Source organism: Somniosus microcephalus, chromosome 33 (genome assembly GCF_052327205.1).
Source record: "Somniosus microcephalus isolate GS21.2 chromosome 33, FLI_Smic_1.0, whole genome shotgun sequence".
NCBI classification, from domain to species: Eukaryota; Metazoa; Chordata; class Chondrichthyes; order Squaliformes; family Somniosidae; genus Somniosus; species Somniosus microcephalus.
This window is the reverse complement of record NC_141019.1, coordinates 10,535,611-10,557,503: the sequence shown is the minus strand read 5'-3', so window position 1 is coordinate 10,557,503 and position 21,893 is coordinate 10,535,611. Positions and strand designations below refer to the sequence as shown.

The 21,893-nt window shown below is 45.8% G+C and overlaps 1 protein-coding gene across 1 annotated transcript in view; it reads left to right on the top strand.

The window, feature by feature from the left end:
* Nucleotides 1-21,893, top strand: part of LOC147096963 (SWI/SNF complex subunit SMARCC2-like) — a 166,174-nt gene that overhangs the window by 99,572 nt on the left and 44,709 nt on the right. Inside the window, exon 6 of the mRNA XM_085972519.1 lies at nt 4,883-4,952. Within this exon, the coding sequence (XP_085828645.1) occupies nt 4,883-4,952 (70 nt within the window). The remainder of the gene's footprint in view (nt 1-4,882; nt 4,953-21,893) is intronic.

Genomic DNA, 21,893 nt, shown 5'->3' with positions numbered 1-21,893 from the left:
AAACATGATTTCCCTTTCATAAAACCATGCTGACTCTGCTTGACTATATTATGATTTTCTAAATGTCCTGCTACCACTTCCTTAATGATGGACTCCAGCATTTTCCCAATGACAGATGTTAGGCGAACTGGTCAGGGGCGTTACATTTGCGGTTTTCCAGTCCGCTGGGACCTCTCCAGAATCCAGGGAATTTTGGTAGATTACAACCAATGCATCCACTATCTCTGCAGCCACTTCTTTTAAGACTCTAGGATGCAGACAATTGGGTCCAGGGGACTTGTCCACCGTTAGTCCCATTAGTTTGCCTAGTACGTTCTCTCTAGTGATAGTGATTACCCTTTATTTCTTGCCTATGAGCCAATTTCAGATCCAACTTGCCACTTTGCCTTGAATCCCATAGGCTTTTACTTTCGTGACCAATCTGCCATGCGGGACCTTATTAAAAACCTTTGCTAAAATCCATATAGATTACATGAAACGCACTACCCTCATCGACCCTCCTTGTTACCTCCTCAAAAAATTCAATCAAGTTAGTCAGACACGACCTTCCCCATACAAATCCATGCTGACTGTTCCTGATTAATCTGTGTCTTTCTAAATGAAGATTTATCCTGTCCCTCAGAATTTTTTCCAATCATTTTCCCAGCACCGAGATTCGGCTGACTGGCCTGTAATTACTCGGTCTATCCCTTCCTCCCTTTTTAAACAAGGGTACCACGTTAGCAGTCCTCCAGTCCTCCGGCACCACACCTGTAGCCAGAGAGGATTGGAAAATGATGGTCAGAGCCTCTGCTATTTCCTCTCTTACTTCTCTTAACAGTCTGGGATACATTTCATCCGGGCCTGGGGATTTATCCACTTTCAAAGATGCTAAGCCTCTTAATACTTCCTCTTTCACTCTGTTTATTTCATCTAATATTTCACACTTCTCCTCCCTGATAGCAATTTCTGCATTGTCCCTCTCTTTTGTGAAAACAGATGCAAAGTATTCATTAAGAACCACACCCATGTCTTCCGCCTCCACACACACATTACTTTCATGGTCCCTAATAGGCCCTACTCTTACTTTAGTTATCCTCTTACTCTTAATGTATTTATCAAACATCTTTGGGTTTTCCTTGATTTTACTTGCCAATATTTTTTCATGCCCTCTCTTTGCTTTCCTAATATCCTTTTTAATTTCACCCCTGCACGTTCGATACTCCTCTACGGTTTCTGCAGTATTGAGCCCTCGGCCTCTGTTATAAGCTTCCCTTTTCTTCTTTATCCTTCCCTGTATGCCCCTTGACATCCAGAGGGCTCTAGATTTGTTAGTCGCACCCTTTTTCTTTAAGGGAACATACTTGCTCTGAGCCCTCACTATCTCCTCCTTGAATGCCTCCCACTGCTCTGACACTGATTTACCTTCAAGTTTCTGTCTCCAGTCCACTTTAGCTAAATCACATCTCAGCTTAGTAAAATTATCTTTTCCCCAATTGAGAACTTCTATTCCTGGTCTATCTTTGTCCTTTTCCATAACTACGCTAAATCTAACTGAATTATGATCACTACCACCAATATGCCCTCCCACTGATACACTTTCCACCTGCCCAGCTTCATTCCCTAAAACTAGGTCCAGAACCGCCCCCTCCCTTGTTGGGCTTGCTACGTACTGGCTAAAAAAGTTCTCCTGAATGCATTTTAAGAATTCTGCTCCCTCTATACCTTTCACACTAATCTTATCCCAGTTAATATTAGGGAAGTTGAAATTCCCTACTATTACTGCCCTATATACCATTTAGCACTGCCAAACTCCCTTGTTGCCTAATTTCTAGCCTTTGTTTCCTCTGCCTGCCAAACTTGCTAGCTAATTTTCTGCCTTCCATTTCCAGCTTTGCTTCTCTCCCTTCTGAATCTACTCTCAGGTTCCCATCCCCCTGCCATGCTAGTTTAAACCCCCCCCAACAGCACTAGCAAACCCCCCCCCCCCCCCCCGCGAGGATATTGGTCCCGGTCCTGTTGAGGTGCAACCCGTCCAGCTTGTACAGGTCCCACCTCCCCCAGAAACGGTCCCAATGTCCCAGGAATCTAAAGCCCTCCCTCCTGAACCATCTCTCCAGCCTCGCATTCATCCTCTCCCTCAAAATGTCCTGCGGCTGCTCAGTGACATCCTTGACCCTGGCACCAGGGAGGCAACATACCACCCTGGAGTCAAGTCTGTGGCTGCAGAAATGCCTGTCTGCTCCCCATACGATCGAATCCCCTATGACTATTGCTCTTCCACTCTTCTTCCTTCCCCCCTGTGCAGCTGAGGAACCCATGGTGCCAGGGACTTGACTCTGGCTGCACTCCCCAGAGGAACCATCGCCCCCACTGGTATTCAGTATGAAAACCGATTAGCAAGCGAGATGCACTCTGGATTCCTGCCCTACCTGCGTGGCCCTCCTCTTCTGTTTGGCGGTCATCCATTCCCTCTCTGCCTGCACACTCTTAAGCTGCGGGGTGACCACTAGTGAAACGTGCTATCCACGAAGTTCGCAGCCTCGAGGATGCACTGCAGTGACACCAGCCGCTGCTCAAGCTCTGAAACCCGGAGCTCGAGCTGCTGTAGCTGGCGACACTTCCCACACACATGGTCGTCCAGGTCACGAGAAGCGTCCAGGACTTCCAACATGGCACAGGATGTGCATTCCACGGGCTGAGCTGCCCTGCCATGCCTTTACTTTGTAGACTATGAACTAGAAACTAGAAACACTTACCAGCTACTCACCAATCAGTTCCTTTCCTTGTGTCAATGTCACTTTTTAATTCTGACGTCATTTTCAAATTCTGCCTTTGTTGAGTTGCTCCCGCTCAGGTCCGCTGCCTACACTCTTGGGCCTTCCTCTGCCGCGCTGTTTATTTGCTCCGCCTCCGCTCTCACTCCCGCTCAGGTCCCTGCTGCCCTGTGATGTTATTCCTTGATTTTTCTGTTTGAAGGCTTTGTCTAGTGTCACTGCTCCCACTCCTCTCGCGCTCTTTATACCGCCACTGCTCCCGCTCCTCTCGCGCTCTTTATACCGCCGCTGCTCCCGCTCCTCTCGCGTTCTTTATACCGCCGCTGCTCCCGCTCCTCTCGCGCTCTTTATACCGCCGCTGCTCCCACTCCTCTCGCGCTCTTTATACCGCCGCTGCTCCCGCTCCTCTCGCGCTCTTTATACCGCCGCTGCTCCCGCTCCTCTCGCGTTCTTTATACCGCCGCTGCTCCCGCTCCTCTCGCGTTCTTTATACCGCCGCTGCTCCCGCTCCTCTCGCGTTCTTTATACCGCCGCTGCTCCCGCTCCTCTCGCGCTCTTTATACCTCCGCTGCTCCCGCTCCTCTCGCGTTCTTTATACCGCCGCTGCTCCCGCTCCTCTCGCGTTCTTTATACCGCCGCTGCTCCCGCTCCTCTCGTGCTCTTTATAGCGCCGCTGCTCCCGCTCCTCTCGCGTTCTTTATACCGCCGCTGCTCCCGCTCCTCTCGTGTTCTTTATACCGCCGCTGCTCCCGCTCCTCTCGCGCTCTTTATACCGCCGCTGCTCCCGCTCCTCTCGTGCTCTTTATAGCGTCGCTCCTCTCGCGCTCTTTATCTCTGTAAACATTAAATTTGATGTTTTGTGATTACCAACAAAGTGTGATGAGGAATGTATTGCAGGAAATAAGCGTGACAGTTACAGGAAGACACAAGACTTAATATATTTCAGATAGATAAATATTGATGAATAGATTATAGATATCTTGCATCTAGTGCGTGTCGTTCTGACTCTGACATCACACTTCAAAGTGCCTAAGGAACCTCACGATAAAGGGAGAAAGCCAGTTAGTGACCTGGAGCTTGACATTTACAAGCATTCACGAGTAATCTCATCAATTTATGAGTAACTACAATCAGCTGTATTTACGTACTTAGAGCAGTGGTCTTAAAAGGAAAGAACTGTTTAGCATTTAAACATTACAACCATGCTTCAGACCCCAAACTACTTGTGAGCATTGCTGTCTAAATGTAATCACTGCATAGATTGTCAGATCTGTCCTTGCAGCTAGTGTTACGGCTCTTCTGCAGTGCCTCACCCCTCCTTAATTTGCACAACTTTGTGACAGATACTTGATGATAAGCAATTGAATTCAGAAGACTGAGTGGAATCTAAACAACTTACTCACTTTTGTGGTGCTTATGAATTCATTTGTTCCTTCTCTCTTGCGATAAATTCATATTCAGTTTTATCATTGACAATTCTCCATTACATATCTGAGTGCTGGTATCAATAATGTTATCCTGTATACCTGGTGTTGTCTGGATACAGCTTGCATTTGTGTATAAAATGATATACATGTTTAAAAAATTGTGTTGTAAATCAATCGTGTTCATGGCAGGAAGATATAAAAAGTTGAGAATAAGAACAAAATCTTGGTATTACTGAAGAGCAGTGACCGAGGGCGCTTCCAGCGACCACACACAGAGTCAAGGTGCTCAGTGCCACTACTTATAGCCAGCGGCTGGACTTGCCCGACCACTTTAACCCGCCTCCGTTCATTATGGTGAAAATAGAACATTCTTACTTTCCCTTCAAGGCTCCACATTATGGCGGTTTTATTCTTCTCTAACTTTGCTTCATTTGGTGAGATATTTAGTGGAACTGCTCTGTGATTGAGGTACACTGTTAACCCTGCTTATCACAGCTAACTGATGGCCATGGCCACAATCACTTCTACCACACTGCTAGCCCTGACAGACCCTGTATCTCTTCAATTGTACACGTGTAATACAGAAATGCACTAAATTTGGGGGGGGTTTCTGTAAAACATACCCTCCTTTTTTGGACAGGTTAAAATAAATGTCAGTCATAATCTCTGTGTCTCTAACGTGTACCATTTCTCTTTCAGAAGAGTGGGTGCGGCCAATAATGAAGCGGGAGAAGCAGGTCCTCCTACACTGGGGATATTGTCCTGACAGGTAAATACCTAGGCTTTCAGTGGTGTGTTCGATTAAAATGGCCATATATGTGTAATGGCATAGACTGGAGGTTAGACTAGTCAAGTGTCAGCTTGGCTCCATTAGTAGGATTCTCAGCTGATTGTGGGCTCCAGCCCCAAACATTCCAGTCAGTACTGAGGGACTGTTGCATTGTCAGAGGTGGTGCCCTATCGATGAGAAGTTAAATCCAGATCCTATCTGCTTGCTCTAGTGGATGTTAATAGCTATAATGAGACGGTATTAAAAGGTTCTTTCTCTGGAAGGATGAGATAAAATCGGCTGAAGGGCCTTCTTCGTCCAAAACAAATGTAACTGATGAGGCACATTTTCTGGTGAAAATTTTTTGTTTTGAAATATCCAGTTGATAACATTTCTATCATAGATCGTTTGATTGTATAACTTAGATCTGAATATTCAGTCAGATTGTTGGGTTAAGTTAATACAGCACACAAATGTAGTGAGAATTTTCAGATACTATTCGGGAACGGATTCATGGAAAGGTGATATTCCATTAACTTTATTGAATTATCTTGCATACGTGTGTATAAGGCTTGTGCCCTACTTTTCAGCCAAAAACAACAGAAAAAAAATCCAGTCCCCAGAAAGCAAGAACTGTGGGCTTAATGCATACTTACTGTACACAGACAGTGAATGGGAGATCAGGAGAAGGAGAACGGGAGCTGGAGAGAGGGGAGCAAGACAGGACTCCAGGAGGGACACACCAGGAACTTGATAGAGGGGAGTGGGAGGACTGGAACCAGAGGGCTGGATTTTCTCAATGGAGATGTGCTGGAGGCGGAACTTCTGGTTTCCGGGTTTCAGTCCCGCCCCAGCGACCTCTAACCAACCCACGCTATTTTCCCTTGATTGGCCTACCGGACAATTAAGGGAAAGCCGGTGACAGATGACGTCAGCGTATGACACTTCATCTGTCGAAAATGTTTTGACAGATGAATTGTCAGCGTTTGACAGCTTTGAGACGGTGTCAAACACTGACAATCTCTGTTCTAAGGTGAGCCCTTGCACACAGGCTCACCAAGACCTCTCTCCTCAGCAGAAAGCAGATGGCTGCAGCATCTGAGAATGCAGCAGCCATTCTGTCATCTCTGCTGTTGAGATGAGGCACCTCCAGATCCTCAAAGGTTGAAGCCTGCAGAAAGAAGCAAAGGTAAGGAAACTTTTTCCAACACTTTACACTCACCTCTCATACTTACCTATCCACGCTTGTACCCATCACTCACCTCTACAGCTGACATTTCGACCCCTCTCACCCCCGCAGACCCACTGCTCACCTTGCTGACCCTGGTGGGGTTTCCCAACGTCGGGAAGCCCGCATCAGCAGGCATAAAATGATGAAAAGCCTCTTAACTGCCGGTTAACAGGCAGTTAATTGGCTCTAATCCCCTTCCCGCCTCGAGGAGACGGGGACCCGCCTCCCGGGAAGATGGTCTGGAGGCGGGTTGGGAGCGGGGTTGGGACCAATTTTTCCCATTTTCCCAGCAGTCCCGCCTCCTCAGGGCTGGTAAAATCCAGCCCAGAGAGAGGGGAGTCCATAATAGACAGTAGAGCATGACTGGGTCAATAATAGGTGAGTGAACTACATCCACCACAATGACTCACGTAGAAGCTGAGCTCCTTTTCAACTACCAAACAGTAACCTACATTTCCAGTCTTATATGAAGCATATCTATATATATACAGTAATAAGAAATTGTTTTTAGTATCCTAATAGTATATCATTTTTCAGTTATCATACTCTGACAGAGCTCTGAGACCCCACACATAATTGATTTGGGGGTCCGCCTGTTATTGAGAAATCCAGGTGAGGGGCCATGGTGCAGGTCACCACCAGGGTTGGAAAGAGTAGGAGAGAAACCAAGATAAAGTAGTGATGAGTTGACCTCAAGCTTGGGTTTCGAAGCTTGTAGCTTGCAGGAGGAAGAGAAGACTGAGGGAGATGAGGAGTTCCACAATTTTCAGTCCTGGGAAAGGATAAATTAGAGTAGAAGATGCTGTGATGAGTCTTGATTTCAACACAGTGAGGATGCCGGGAGGAGGGGGATGTGTTGGACGGGGGATTTGGAGAGGAAGGTTCAGAGGAGCACTGATTCTAGTACAGTGAAACCCCTTTGAGTGCACATCCTGATTAAATGTGCTATTTCAGGACCTAGATTAGTTTGCCATTAACTCTGTTAAACAAAATGTGCAATTAGCCTGAATATTTAAGTGCCCAGATTTTCACAGCTTCTGATGGCTATTCAACAACTTGTAGCAATTTTACATTAATGAATTGCTGTTGACAGAAAATACACAGTCTCTCGCTGTTGACTGCAATGGGTCTCCAGTTCAACCTGAAAAGGCAGAGCTGGAATTCCTCCCTTTTAGCTCTTGAAATTGTGGGTCTCCAGGTTTGACTTCGAGCAATGGCATGGAGAAAAGTAAATGTATATAGGACGCAGGGCTCCATTTGAGTGCCACTTCCCAAGGAACCACTTTATATTATGTTTTTGTGGCACTTCTAACTTGCAGGGACATGTTAAAACACTTTACAAGATGCAAGAAAAACAGTAGACGCTAAATGGAAGGGGAAAGGAGAGAGAGTGGAAGTATTTATGGAGAGACAAAAGCATTCTTGAAAGAAGGTAGGGTGGGGCAAAGCTATAGGTATACTTGAAAGTGAGAATGAAGATCTTAAAGTCCATGTGCTGGACCATGAGATGGCAGTGAGCCTGAGGAGGACGGAGGTAATAGAAATCTGGAACATTGTGTGGATGAAGACACAGGCTGCGGCATTCTGGGTGAATTATAATTTGTGGAGGTGGGGAGGCCAACTAATAAAGCGTTAGAGAAGTTGAGTCTTGAGATGATGGAGGCATGGACTAGGGTCTCAACAGCAGTGAGGGTGGAGGCTGGCAGTGTCATGGAGGTGGAAGAAAGTGGTCTTAGTAACGAAGAAGATGTGGGGGAGGAAGCTCAAATTGGGACTGAACAGTACACCCAGGTTCCACAGTACTGGACTGAGGTGGGAGCTGGGTAAATTAAGGGAGTCAAGACTAGATGTGCTGAAAAGTGAGGAGAATGAACTGAGGATGGAGCCCTGGGGTACACCAGAGGTGATCGTGCATGTAGAGGATAAGATGTTATTAGAGGCAATGTAGTGTTTTCAATGTGGCAGATAGGAGAGAGCACTGCCACAAAGGTGAATTGGAAGCTCTCAAACAAGGAGTGGTGGGAAATATGGGAGCATAGTTGTGAGGCGGCACATTCCAGGACTTTGGAAAGAAAGGGAAGTTGAAGTTCACGTGGTAGTTGCAGAGGATTGAGGTTGGACTTTTTGAGGAGCGTATAAATAATGGTAGTTTTGATGTCAACAAACATGAATGTGAGGATGTGAAGTTGGGCAGTCAGGAGCTGGGATAGGAGGGAATCAAGGGAGCAGATGGTGGCCTTTATGCACGAGATATATGGTTGAGGAACAGATGGGGCTAAGCTGTGGCGTATGGGATGAGTGAGGGCTCATTTGTGAGGAGAGAATGCTGGGAGTTGGAGAATAAGGGCGGGACAGTTAAATGATGCATATGTAGCTGTGTAGATGGCTTCACTTTTGGACTCGATTAATTCCTCATATTTGGTGTCTGAGATGAGGATGAAGGTTGAGTGGGATAAGATCTGGCAGTGAAGAAAAGCAGTTTGGCATTATTAATGATCTTCGAGGAGTCTGGAACATCGCCTGACTCCGTCCCTGCCTCAGCTCCTCTGCTGCTGAAACCCTCATCCATGCCTTTGTTACCTCTAGACTTGACTATTCCAACGCACTCCTGGCCGGCCTCCCACGTTCTACCCTCCATAAACTTGAGCTCCTCCAAAACTCTGCTGCCCGTGTCCTAACTCGCACCAAGTCCCGTTCACCCATCACCCCTGTGCTTGCTGATCTACATTGGCTCCCGATTAAGCAACGTCTCAATTTTAACATTCTCATCCTTGTTTGCAAATCACTCCACAGCTTTGCCCCTCCCTATCTCTGTAATTTCCTCCAGCCCACAACCCTCCGGAATATCTGCGCTCCTGAAATTCTGGCCACTTGACCATCCCCGATTTCAATCGCTTCACTATTGGTGGCCGTGCCTTCAGTTGCCAAGGCCTTAAGCTCTAGAATTTCCTCCCTAAACCTCTCCGCCAATACCTCTTTCCTCCTTTAAGGTGCTCCTTAAAACCTACCTCTTTAACCAAGCTTATCCTAATATCTCCTTATGTGGCTTGGTGTCAAATTTTATTTGATAATGGTCCTGTGAAGCACCTTGGGACGTTTTACTATGTTAAAGGCGCTATATAAATACAAGTTGTTGTTGTTGTGGTTTGAGAACTTGCCCTTGGAAAGGGAGCAACACACGAGCTTGAATTATTTAAAATCGGGTTACTCACAGGTGGTGGACTAGACATAGAATCATAGAATGGTTACAGCACAGAAGGAGGCCATTCAGCCCGTCGAGCCCGTGCCAGCTCTCTGCAAGAGCACTTCAACTAGTCCCACTCCCCCGCTCTTTCCCCGGAGCCCTGCAAAAAAATGTCCTTCAGGTACTTGTCCAATTCCATTTTGAAAGCCACGATTGAATCTGCCTCCACCACCCTTTCAGGCAGTGCATTCCAGATCCTAACCACTCGCTGCGTAAAAAAGTTTTTTCTCCTGTCTCCTTTGGTTCTTCTGCCAATCACCTTAAATCTGTGTCCTCTGGTTACCGACCCTTCTGCCAATGGGGACAGTTTCTCTCTATCTACTCTGTCTAGACCCCTCATGGTTTTGAACACCTCTATCAGATCTCCTCTCAACCTTCTCTGCTCCAAGGAGACCAACCCCAGCTTCTCCAGTCAATCCACGTAACTGCAGTCCCTCATCCCTGGAATCATTCTTGTAAATCTTATTTGCACCCTCTCTAAGGCCCTCACATCCTTCCTAAAGTGCAGTGTCCAGAATTGGACACAATACTCCAGTTGAGGCCGAACCAGTGTTTAATAAAGGTTCATCATAACTTCCTTGCTTTTGTACTCTATGCCTCTATTTATGAAGCCCAGGATCCCGTATGCTTTTTTAACCGCTTTCTCAACCTGCCCTGCCCCCTTCAGCGATTTGTGCACATACACCCCCAGGTCTCTCTGTTCATGCACCCCCTTTAGAATTGTACCTTTAGTTTATATTGTCTCTCGTACTTCCTACCAAAATGTATCACTTCGCACTTTTCTGCCTTAAATTTCATCTGCCACGTGTCCGCCCATTCCACCAGCCTGTCTATGTCCTCTTGAAGTCTATCACTATCCTCCTCACTGTTCACTATACTTCCAAGTTTTGTGTCATCTGCAAATTTTTAATTTGTGTCCTGTAGACCCAAGTCCAAGTCATTAATATAGATCAAGAAAAGCAGTGGTCCTAATATTGACCCCAGGAGAACACCACTGTATACCTACCGCCAGTCTGAAAAACAACCGTTCACCACTACTCTCTGTTTCCTGTCACTTAGCCAATTTCCTATCCATGCTGCCACTGTCCCTTTTATTCCATGGGCTTCAACTTTACTGGCAAGCCCATTATATGGCACTTTATCAAACGCCTTTTGGAAGCCCATGTACACCACGTCAACAGCATTACCCTCATCAACCCTCTCTGTTACCTCATCAAAAAACTCAATCAAGTTAGTTAAACACGATTATGGCCAGTACCTCTGCAATTTCCACCCTTGCCTCCCTCAGCATCCTAGGATGCATCCCCTCCGGTCCTGGTGACTTATCTGCTTTAAGTACAGCCAGCCTTTCTAGTACCTCCTTTATCAATTTTTATCCCATCCAGTATCTCAACTGCCTCCTCTTTCACTATGACTTTAGCAGCATCTTCTTCCTTGGTAAAGACAGATGCAAAGTACTCATTTAGTACCTCAGCCATGCCCTCTGCCTCCATGTTTTTCCTTTTTTATCCCTAATCGGCCCACCCAACCTCTTACTACCCGTTTATTATTTATATGCCTTTAGAAAACTTTTGGATTCCCTTTTATGTTGGCTGCCAGTCTATTCTCGTACTCCCTCTTTGCCCCTCTTATTTCCTTTTTCACTTTCCCTCTGCACTTTCTATATTCAGCCTGGTTCTTTCTTGTATTCTCAACCTGACATTTGTCATACGCCCCCCTTTTTCTGCTTCATCTTACTCTCTATCTCTTTTGTCATCCAGGGAGCTCTGACTTTGGTTGCCCTACCTTTCCCCCTCGTGGGAATGTACCTCAACTGCACCCAAACCATTGCCTCTTTAAAGGCAGCCCATTGTTCAATTGCAGTTTTTCTGCCAATCTTTGATTCCAGTTTACCCGGGACAGATCCGTTCTCAACCCACTGAAATTGACCCTCCTCCAATTAATATTTTTACTCAGGACTGCTCCTTGTCCTTTTCCACAGCTAATCTAAACCTTATGATACTGTGATCACTGTTCCCGAAATGTTCCCCTACTGACACTTGCTTAAATTGACCCACCTCATTCCCCAGAACCAATGCCTCCTTCCTCATTGGGCCAGAAATGTATTGATCAGGAACGTCCTCCTGAACACACTTTAGAAATTCTTTTGTCCGTCCCCCCCGCCCTTTACACTATTACTATCCCAGTCTATATTAGGATAGTTGAAGTCCCCCATTATCACTACTCTATCGTTCTTGCATCTCTCTGTAATTTCCCTGCAAATTTGCTCCTCTATATCCTTCCCACTAGTTGGTGGCCTATAGAATACACCTAGTAATGTAATGGCACCTCTAGTGTTTCTCAACTCTAACCAAATAGATTCTGTCCTTGACCCCTCCAGGACATCCTCTCTCTCCAGCATTGCAATATTCTCCTTAATCAATACTGCCACCCCACCTCCTATCTTTCCTGAACATCTTATATCCAGGAATATTTAGTACCCAATGCTGCCCTTTTTTGAGCCAGGTCTCCGTTATTGCCACGACATCATATTCCCATGTGGCTATTTGCGCCTGCAGCTCACCATCCTTATTTACCATGCTTTGTGCGTTTACACACTTGCACTGTAAACCTGTCTTAGACCTTCTTGTATTCTCTCTTAGTTGGACCCCACCGAATACCGTACTATTTCTTACTCCTGTGCTATCTGTCTCTCCTAGTCCTTTGTGCACCTTGTTTCTCCTTTCTAATGCTCCATCCTGGTGCCCATCCCCCTGCCAAATTAGTCCCGGTTCTGTTGAGATGCAACCCGTCTGGCCTGTACAGGTCCCACCTCCCCCAGAACACTCTGATTAAAATGCTTATTTTCTGTGATAAACTCATTTTCAGCTGTATTAATCAAACTGCACCAAGTTACCACTCTTCAATATATCGAGGAATATTTTTTAAAGCAAAACATTTTTCTTTTAAGATTACTTTATAAAACGTTGTCCAATTGTGCTGGTTCATGTCAGATTTTGCGTTCGTCGATATGCAATTGAGTTTGCGTGGAAACTTGAGGGAAAACGCTCTTCTCAAAACTACCGCAATTTTGGGTGCAATTTGCGCCCGGATCGCCGATTGTGCCCAAAGCACAAACTCTAGCCAATGTTTCATACCTTTTAATTCAAAACTGTCAGTTCATCTCCAGAGTGTCTATTGACACCACTGTGTCCGCCAATGAATTGGCCAGGATTTAAAGCAAACAAAGTCTATTTAAAAAGAGTCTCTATGAACTGCAACAAACAGAATTCATGACCGAAACTGCAGCAACTTCTCCCGCTAAAAGCAGGGTAATTTCTCCAGCAAAATGCAGTGAGTGGAGGAGCATTGTGTATAAAATCAATCCCAGTCACTCCAGGCACGATTAACGGGGGAATTACCCAATCTGCTGCCGTTAATCTCTGCATTGAGGTGTTGAAAAGAGTGAATGGTAATTTACATTTCTAAAGCGTTCCTGGTATAAGAGAGGTGCCTCGAAGCACTTTACAGGGTGGCGGACAGCACATAGACACTGAGTCCAGGTGCACGAGGTGTCTGAGACTACTGAACAGACAAGCAGTTCAAAAAAGCCTAGCCCACCCCAGCATCTTTGCCATCTGCAGATTGTAAAACCAATATCCCATCATACAAGCCTGGACTATAATGGAAAGTTTGGGCGTGACTACGGCGTAAGAGCGGAGTTGTGCAGTTTTTTTCAAAGGCAACTCACGCGTAACTGATTTGCGCCTGTTTTCCACCGAAATGTCGCTACGCGCGAATTTTTGGATCAGAAAGATGTAAATTTCTTGAATTGCCGAAAGATGCAAGAACTTTGGAGTAGTAATAATGGGGGACTTCAATTATCCTAATATAGACTGTGGGGGTGGGGGGGGAGAAAGAGTGTAAAGGGCAAGGAAGGGGAGGAATTCCTGAAATATGTACAGGAGAACTTTCTTGATCAGTATGTTTCCAGCTCAGCAAGGAGCGCTGGATCTAGATGTGAGGAATGAAGTGGGGTAAGTGGAGCATTTTCAGATGGGGGAGCATTTGGGAAACAGTGATCACAATATCATTAGGTTAAGAGTAGTGATGGAGAAGGACAAGGAACAATCATAGGTGAAGTTACTCGACTGGAAGAGGGCTAATTTCAGTGAATTGAAAACGGAAATAACAACAGAAAATGCTGGGAATACTCAGCAGGCCAGACAGTATCCGTGGAGAGAGAAACCGAGTTAACGTTTCAGGTCTGGGACCCTTCATCAGAACTGGAAAAAGCTGGAGATGTAACAGATATTAAGCAGGTGCAGAGACAGTGGGGGCGGGGGGGGGTGGTTAGGAGGGGAGGAAGGAATTGAAAGAACATCCTGTACTTTTGTAAGAGGCAGGAAAGATAAAATGTTGCAAATGGGAGTGGCAAAAATCATACTGCATGAAAAATGGGGGCAGGGATAATTATCTGAAATTGTTGAACTCGATGTTGAGTCAGGCAGACTGTAAAGTGCCCAATCGAAAGGTGAGGTGCTGTTCCTCGAGCTTACGTTGAGCTTCATTGGAACAATGTAATAGCCCGAGGACAGAGAGGTTAGAGTGGGAGTGAAGCGGTGAATTAAAGTGACAGGCGACCGGAAGCTCAGGGTCACCCGTACGGACTGAACGGAGGTGTTCCGCAAAGCGGTCGCCCAATCTGCGTTTGGTCTCCCCAATGTAGAGGAGACCGCATCGTGAGCAGCGAATACAGTATACTAGATTGCAAGAAGTACAAGTAAATCGCTGTTTCACCTGGAAGGGGTGTTTGGGGCCCTGGACAGTGGGAAGGGAGGAGGTAAAAGGGCACATGGGATTGGGGGCAAGGTATTGACTTGGATAGAGAACTGGTTGGCGGACAGAAAGCAAAGAGTTGGAATAAACGGGTCGTTTTCCGAGTGGCAGGCAGTGACTAGTGGGGTACCGCAAGGATCGGTCCTAGGACCCCAGCTGTTCACAATATATATTAATGATCTGGACGAGGGAATTGGATGTAATATCTCCAAATTTGCAGACGACACAAAGCTGGGTGGGAGGGTATGCTGTGAGGAGGATGTCGTGAAACTCCAGTACGATTTGGACAGGTTGGGTGATTGGGCAGAAACATGGCAAATGCACTATAATGTGGATAAATGTGAGGTTATCCACTTTGGTGGCAAAAACAGGAAGGCAGATTATTATTTGAATGGCAATAGATTGGGAGAAGGGGAAGTGCAAAGAGACCTGGGTGTTCTTGTGCACCAGTCGCTGAAGGTAAGCATGCAGGTGCAGCAGGCGGTTAAGAAGGCAATTGGTATGTTGGCCTTCGTGGCAAGAGGGTTCGAGTACAGGAACAAGGATGTCTTGCTACAGTTGTACAGGGCCTTGGTGAGACCGCACCTTGAGTATTGTGTGCGGTTTTGGTCGCCTTACCTGAGGAAGGACGTTCTTGCCATGGAAGGAGTGCAGCGAAGATTCACCAGGCTAATACCTGGGATGGCAGGAATGACGTATGAGGAGAGATTGTGTCGATTGGGCTTATACTCACTGGAGTTTAGAAGATTGAGAGGGGATCTCATCGAAACCTATAAAATTCTGTCAGGCCTGGACAGACTAGATGCAGGAAGGATGTTTCTGATGGCCGGGGAGTCCAGAACCAGGGGTCACAGTCTAAGGATAAGGGGTAAGCCATTTAGGACTGAAATGAGGAGGAATTTCTTCACCCAGAGAGTGGTGAACCTGTGGAATTCTCTGCCACAGAGGGCGGTGGAGGCCAGTTCGTTAAATATATTCAAGAAAGAGTTGGATATATTTCTTAAGGCTAAAGGGATCAAGGGATATGGGGAGAAGGCAGGGACAGGGTACTGAATTTGGATGATCAGCCATGATCTCATTGAATGGCGGAGCAGGCTCGAAGGGCCGAATGGCCTACTCCTGCTCCTATCTTCTATGTTTCTATGGCATGTGTTGCATCTCCTGCGCTTGCACGGGAAGGTGCCAGGTGAAGGAGAAGGGCTGTTGGGGGTGATTGAGGAGTGGACCAGGGTGTCGCGGAGGGAGCGGTCCCTTCAGAATGCTAAAAGAGGAGGTGAGGGGAAGATGTGTTTGGTGGTGGGATCACGTTGGAGGTGGCGGAAACGGCGGAGGATGATCCGTTGAATGTGGAGGCTGGTGGGGTGAAAGGTGAGGACAAGGGGAACCCTATCATGGTTCTGAGAGGGAGGGGAAGGGGTGAGAGCAGAATTGCGGGAAATAGAACGGACATGGTCAAGGGCCGTGTCAACCACAGTAGAGGGGAATCCTCGGTTGAGGAAAAGGGAAGACATGTCGGAAGCACTGGTATGGAAGGTGGCATCGTCAGAAAAGACGAGACGGAGAAACTGGGAGGATGGAATAGAGTCCTTACAGAAAGCGGGGTGGGAGGAAGTGTAGTCCAGGTAGTTGTGGGAGTCAGTGGGCTTGTAGTGGATGTTTGTCGAAAGCCGATCTAGACGAGGGAACTAGATGTAATATCTCCAAGTTTGCAGACGACACAAAGCTGGGTGGGCGTGTGTGCTGTGAGGAGGATGCAGAGAAACTGATTTGGACAGGTTGGGTGATTGGGCAGATGCAGTATAATGTGGATAAATGTGAGGTTATCCACTTTGGTGGCAAAAACAGGAAGGTAGATTATTATCTGAACGGCAATAGATTGGGAAAAGGGGAAGTGCAACGAGACCTGGGTGTCCTTGTGCACCAGTCGCTGAAGGTAAGCATGCAGGTGCAGCAGGTGGTTAAGAAGGCAAATGGTATGTTGGCCTTCATAATGAGAGGATTCGAGTACAGGAGCAAGGATGTCTTGCTGCAGTTGTACAGGGCCTTGGTGAGACCACACCTTGAGTATTGTGTGCAGTTTTGGTCACTTTATCTGAGGAAGGATGTTCTTGCCATGGGGGGAGTGCAGTGAAGATTCACCAGACTGATACCTGGGATGGCAGGAATGACGTATGAAGAGAGATTGGGTCGATTGGGCTTGTACTCGTTGGAGTTTAGAAGAATGAGAGGGGATCTCACTGAAACTTATAAAATTCTAACAGGAATCGACAGACTTGATGCAGGAAGGATGTTCCCGATGGCGGGGGAGTCCAGAACCAGGGGTCACAGTCTAAGGATAAGGGGTAAGCCATTTAGGACAGAGATGAGGAGGAATTTCTTCACCCAGAGAGTGGTGAACCTGTGGAATTCTCTACCACAGAAGGCAGTTGAGGCCAATTCATTAAATATATTCAAGAAGGAGTTAGATATATTTCTTAAGGCTAAAGGGATCAAGGGATATGAGGAGAAGGCAGGGACAGGGTACTGAATTTGGATGATCAGCCATGATCTCATTAAATGGCAGAACAGGCTCGAGGGGCCGAATGGCCTACTCCTGCTCCTATCTTCTATGTTTCTATGTTGCCAATCAACTGCAACAGGACATCGAAAGGTTCACAGAATGGGCAGACAGATGGAATTTAATACAGAGAAGTGTGAGGTGATGCATTTTGGCAGAAAGAACAACACTTAATGGCACAGTTTTAAAGAGTGTGCAGGGACAGAGGGACCTGAGAGTTAATGTGCATAGGTCCCTGAAGGTGGCAGGACATATTGAGAGAGTGGTTAACAAAGCATATGGGACCTTGGGCTTCATAAATAAATAGAGGTATTGAGTACAAAAGTAGAGAGGTTATGCTGAACCTTTATAAAGCGCTGGTTAGGCCACAACTGGAGTACTGCGTACAGTTCTGGTCATCACACTTTAGGAAGGATGTGAAGGCCCTTGAGGGGGTGCAGAGGAGATTTACCAGAATGGTTCCGGGGATGGGGGATCTTAGCTACAAGGACAGGTTGGAGAAGCTGGATTTGTTTTCATTAGAGCAAAAGAGGTTGAGGGGTGATTTGATAGGTGTACAAGATTATGACAGGTTTGGATAGGCTAGACAGGGAAAGGCTGTTCCCACTAGTTGATGGTACAAGGACTAGGGGACACAGATTTAAGGTATTGGGCAGGAGATATAGGGGGGGATGTGTGGGAAAACTTTTTTACGCAGCTAGTGGTGGTGACCTGGAATTCGCTGCTGATGGAAGTGGTGGAAGCGGAGACACTCAATGTTTTCAAGGGGAGACTGGATAGGCACTTGAGGGAAATAAACTTGCAGGGCTACGGGGATAGAGCGGGGGAATGGGACTGACTGGATTGCTCTACAGAGAGCCGGCACGGACTCGATGGGCCAAATGGCCTCCTTCTGTGCTGTTATGACTCTGACTTCACATGGACATTGGCTAAACCTCTCAAGTGCCTACCCTTGTGTGTTGTTAGTTGGTATGCTTGCAGTAGGATGAGTGTGAGGGGTGGCTAGTGAGACGGGGAAGTGATAAAGTAGATAGAGAGAGAAGGGTGGAGGTTAAAGGTAGGGTGGAGGTTAAAGGTAAGTTGGTGTCCTGGGGAGGTCCCTTCCGCCTTTGGAAGGGAAGAGACTCTCCCTGCGTGCTGTGACTCCCTCCATAAGCATATGGAGAGAGTCATTGGAGAGCCTGGGTGAAAGTGTTCACCTTTGTGCAGTGATTGTCAGTGTTTGCAGCACCTCAATGCTGTCAAACACTGACAGATCAACTGTCAAAATAAAATTGTGCATGGTCCCTTTAAGGAAAACGGCAGATGACGCGTCATCAACTGACGTCATCAGACCCGTTTCCTGTTAATTACTGTTAAAAGCTGACAAATCCCCTGGACCTGATGGCCTGCATCCTAGCGTTCTAAAAGGTGGCTACATAGATACTGGATGCATTAGTTTTGATCTTCCAGAATTCCCTAGATTCTAGAACGGTCCCCGCGGATTGGAAGGTAGCAAATGTAACCCCACTATTCAAGAAAGGAGGGAGAGAGAAAACAGGGAACTACAGACCAGTTAGCCTGACATCAGTAGTAGGGAAAATGTTAGAATCTATTATTAGGGATGTGGTAACAGGGCACCTAGAAAATAATATGATTGGGCAGAGTCAACACGGATTTATAAAAGGGAAATCGTGTTTGACAAACCTGTTAAGAGTTTTTTGAGGTTGTAATTAGCAGGGTAGATAAGGGGGAAACCAGTCGATGTAGTGTATTTGGATTTTCAGAAAGCATTCGATAAGGTGCCACACGAGGTTATTACGCAAAATTAGGGCTCATGGGGTTGGGGGTAATATACTGGCATGGATTGAGGACAGCAAATAGAGAGTAGGAATAAATGGGTCATTTTCGGGTTGGCAGGCTGTAACTAGTGGGGTACCGCAAGGATCAGTGCTTGGGCCTCAGCTACTCACAATCTATATCAATGATTTGGATGAGGGGACCAAATGTACTATATCCAAGTTTGATGACAATACAAAGCTAGGTGGGAAAGTAAGTTGTGAGGAGGATGCAAAGAGGCTGCAAAGGGATATAGACAGGTTAAGTGAATGGGCAGGAATATGGCAGATGAAATATAATGTGGAGAAATGGTAGGAAAAATAGTAAAGTAGAATATTTTTTAAATGGTGAGATTGGGAAATGTTGGATTTCAGAGGGACCTGGGTGTCCTTGTAAACAAATCACTGAAAGTTAACATGCAGGTGCAGCAAGCAATTAGGAAAGCAAATGGCATGTTAGCCTTCATTACAAAAGGATTGGAGTATAAGAGTAAAGATGTCTTATGCAATTATATAGGACCCTGGTGAGACCACACCTGGAGTATTGTGCACAGTTTTGGTCTCCTTACCTAAGGAAGGATATACTTGCCATAGAGGAAGTGCAACGAAGGTTCACCAGACTGATTCCTGGGATGGGGGGATTGTCCTATGAGGAGAGATTGAGTAGACTAGGCCTATATTCCCTAGAATTTAGAAGACTGAGAACTGATCTCATTGAAGCATATGAAATTCTTATAGGGCTTGACAGGGTAGCGGTTGGGAGGATGTTTTCCCTGGTTGGGGAGTCTAGAACTGGGGGTTACAGTCTCGGGTACGGTAGCATAGTGGTTATGTTACTGGACTAATGATCTGGAAACGTGAGTTCAAATCCCACCACGGCAGCTGGGGAATTTAAATTCAATTAAATAAATCTGGAATAAAAAGCTAGTATCAGTAATGGTGAGCCATGAAACTATCGGATTGTTGTAAAAACCCATCTGGTTCACTAATGCCCTTTAGGGAAGGAAATCTGCCGTCCTTACCCGGTCTGGCCCATATGTGACTCCAGACCCACAGTAATGTGGTTGACTCTTAACTGCCCTCAGTTGTAACAAACTGCAGCGGTTCAAGGCGGCGGCTCACCACCGCCTTTTCGAGGGCAATTAGGGATGGGCAATAAATACTGGCCTTGCCAGCGATGCCCACGTCCCAGGAACAAATGAAAAAAAAATAAGGGGTCGGCCATTTAGGACTGAGATGAGGAGAAATTTCTTCACTCAAAGGGCCGTGAATCTTTGGAATTCTCTATCCCAGAGGGCTGTGGAGGCTCAGTCGTCGAGTATATTCAAGACAGAGATCAATAGATTTTTGGATATTAAGGGAATCAAGGGAGATGGGGATAGTGCAGGAAAGTGGAGATAAGGTAGAAGATCAGCCATGATCTTATTCAATTGCGGAGCAGACTCGAATGGCCTACTCCTGCTCCTATTACTTATGTTCTTGTGAGAAATTGGAGAAGCTGGGACTGTTCTCCTCAGAGCAGAGAAAGTTAAGCGGTGATTTAATAGAGGTGTTCAAAATTATGAAGGGTTTTGATTGCAGGCTATGGGGAAAGGGGAGTGGGACTAATTGGATAGCTCTACCAAAGAGGCAGCACAGGCATGATGGGCCGAATGGCTTCCTTCTGAGGTTTATCGCCCAGCTTACGTCTTGGAGTGATTAGTTCCTAAATTTGGCTCGCCGAACTATTTTACGTCACCTAGTTTGGATTGAATATGATTTACCTCACCAACCCTCAATTAGGATGCCCACACGCTACTGAGTGAAATCATCAAAGCAGCCAGACAACACATCATGTATGAACAACTATTTATTGACTACAAACCACAATTATCACTACTTAAACTTAAGCATTGAGCATACAAATAGTTAGCGGCGTTAGCTTCTGGAACATTGAGTTGATGCGCCCCTTCAGTGCTGGAGTTATCTGTTCCACTCGGCTCCTCTGTTCCGGCTGAATCCTCCTTATGCACAAGTGGTGGTATCTGAGCTAGTTGACTTCACTCTCATCTTCCTTGATTCAGGCAACTTGTACATTTAAGTAATATACTTATCTCTAGGTAATATCTGTGTAGGTAACTGGTTGCTATAGCCATACAATCTGATTTACATAACCTTTTACTCTCCATCCTGAATATACTTTGTACTTGAAAGGTTCTCTTTTACATCATCTAGGTAAAGATTACTACAGAAGAAGACAAGAGAATCTTCTAACTAAACAAAGAGAGTCAGAATCTGTTGAGAGGTGTGCCAAGCACTGTGGTATATTCTTTAAATTCAAAGAAAAACCCCTTTCCATTCAGTTGACCAATCTGGGTGACACGTGTCAGAAAAGTTCATCTATTTTGGTGTCAATCACGTATAACAGCCATGTAAAGAAAGACCCTTTATTAATGAGACGTAAATCTTTAGGCTTGCCAAGTTCTACTTTTGCTCCCCTAAATTCTCAATCTTTTAACAAAGGGTCCGACACAGGACCAGATATGGTATATATTTGTGTCCCACTAATCAAGGGATATGGGGATAATGCAGGAAAGTGGAGATGAGGTAGAAGATCAGTCATGATCTTATTGAATGGCGGAGCAGGCTCGAGGGGCCGAATGGCCGACTCCTGCCCCTAATTCCTATGTTCTTATGCACTAATGAGCCTATCCTGAGCACAGTACTTAGCTGGCCGCCTTATCACTGGTAAGGGATGTTTTGTTTAAATATACATCTTCATGATTTTAATTAATTTCGACTTCCCAACCATTTCCCAGCATTCAGTTTAACTACTGTTTCCATTTTTTTGGACACCTTTAAGCTGAAACTCCATTTTGAGAGCACATTTTCAGGCAATTTACGGGGCATTTCCCCTACAACAACTTAGCACTTGAATGATATTTCTTTGCTTACCTTATCACCTGACTGCTTTACTGGTGATAGAGTATCCTGGTACAGCAGCATCGTCGTGCAATGATTACACTTTATTGTTGAAGCACCATTTACTTCTGCTAGAGGCTGCTAAACACTACTTCAAACACTCACCTAGCCCAAGCATGGAATTTTAAAGGACCCGAGCACAACCCATGATGTCACTTGTCTATAAAATATTATATTTGAAATGTTGTTTCAATTATTAAATGAATCATTAAACAAGTTGCTATATTGTGCTATAAAAATATGTATATTGGCCAGAACTTTGTAGCTGTTGTTTTTTAGTTCTTTACACCTGCTCTAAATATGAGTTTTAGTA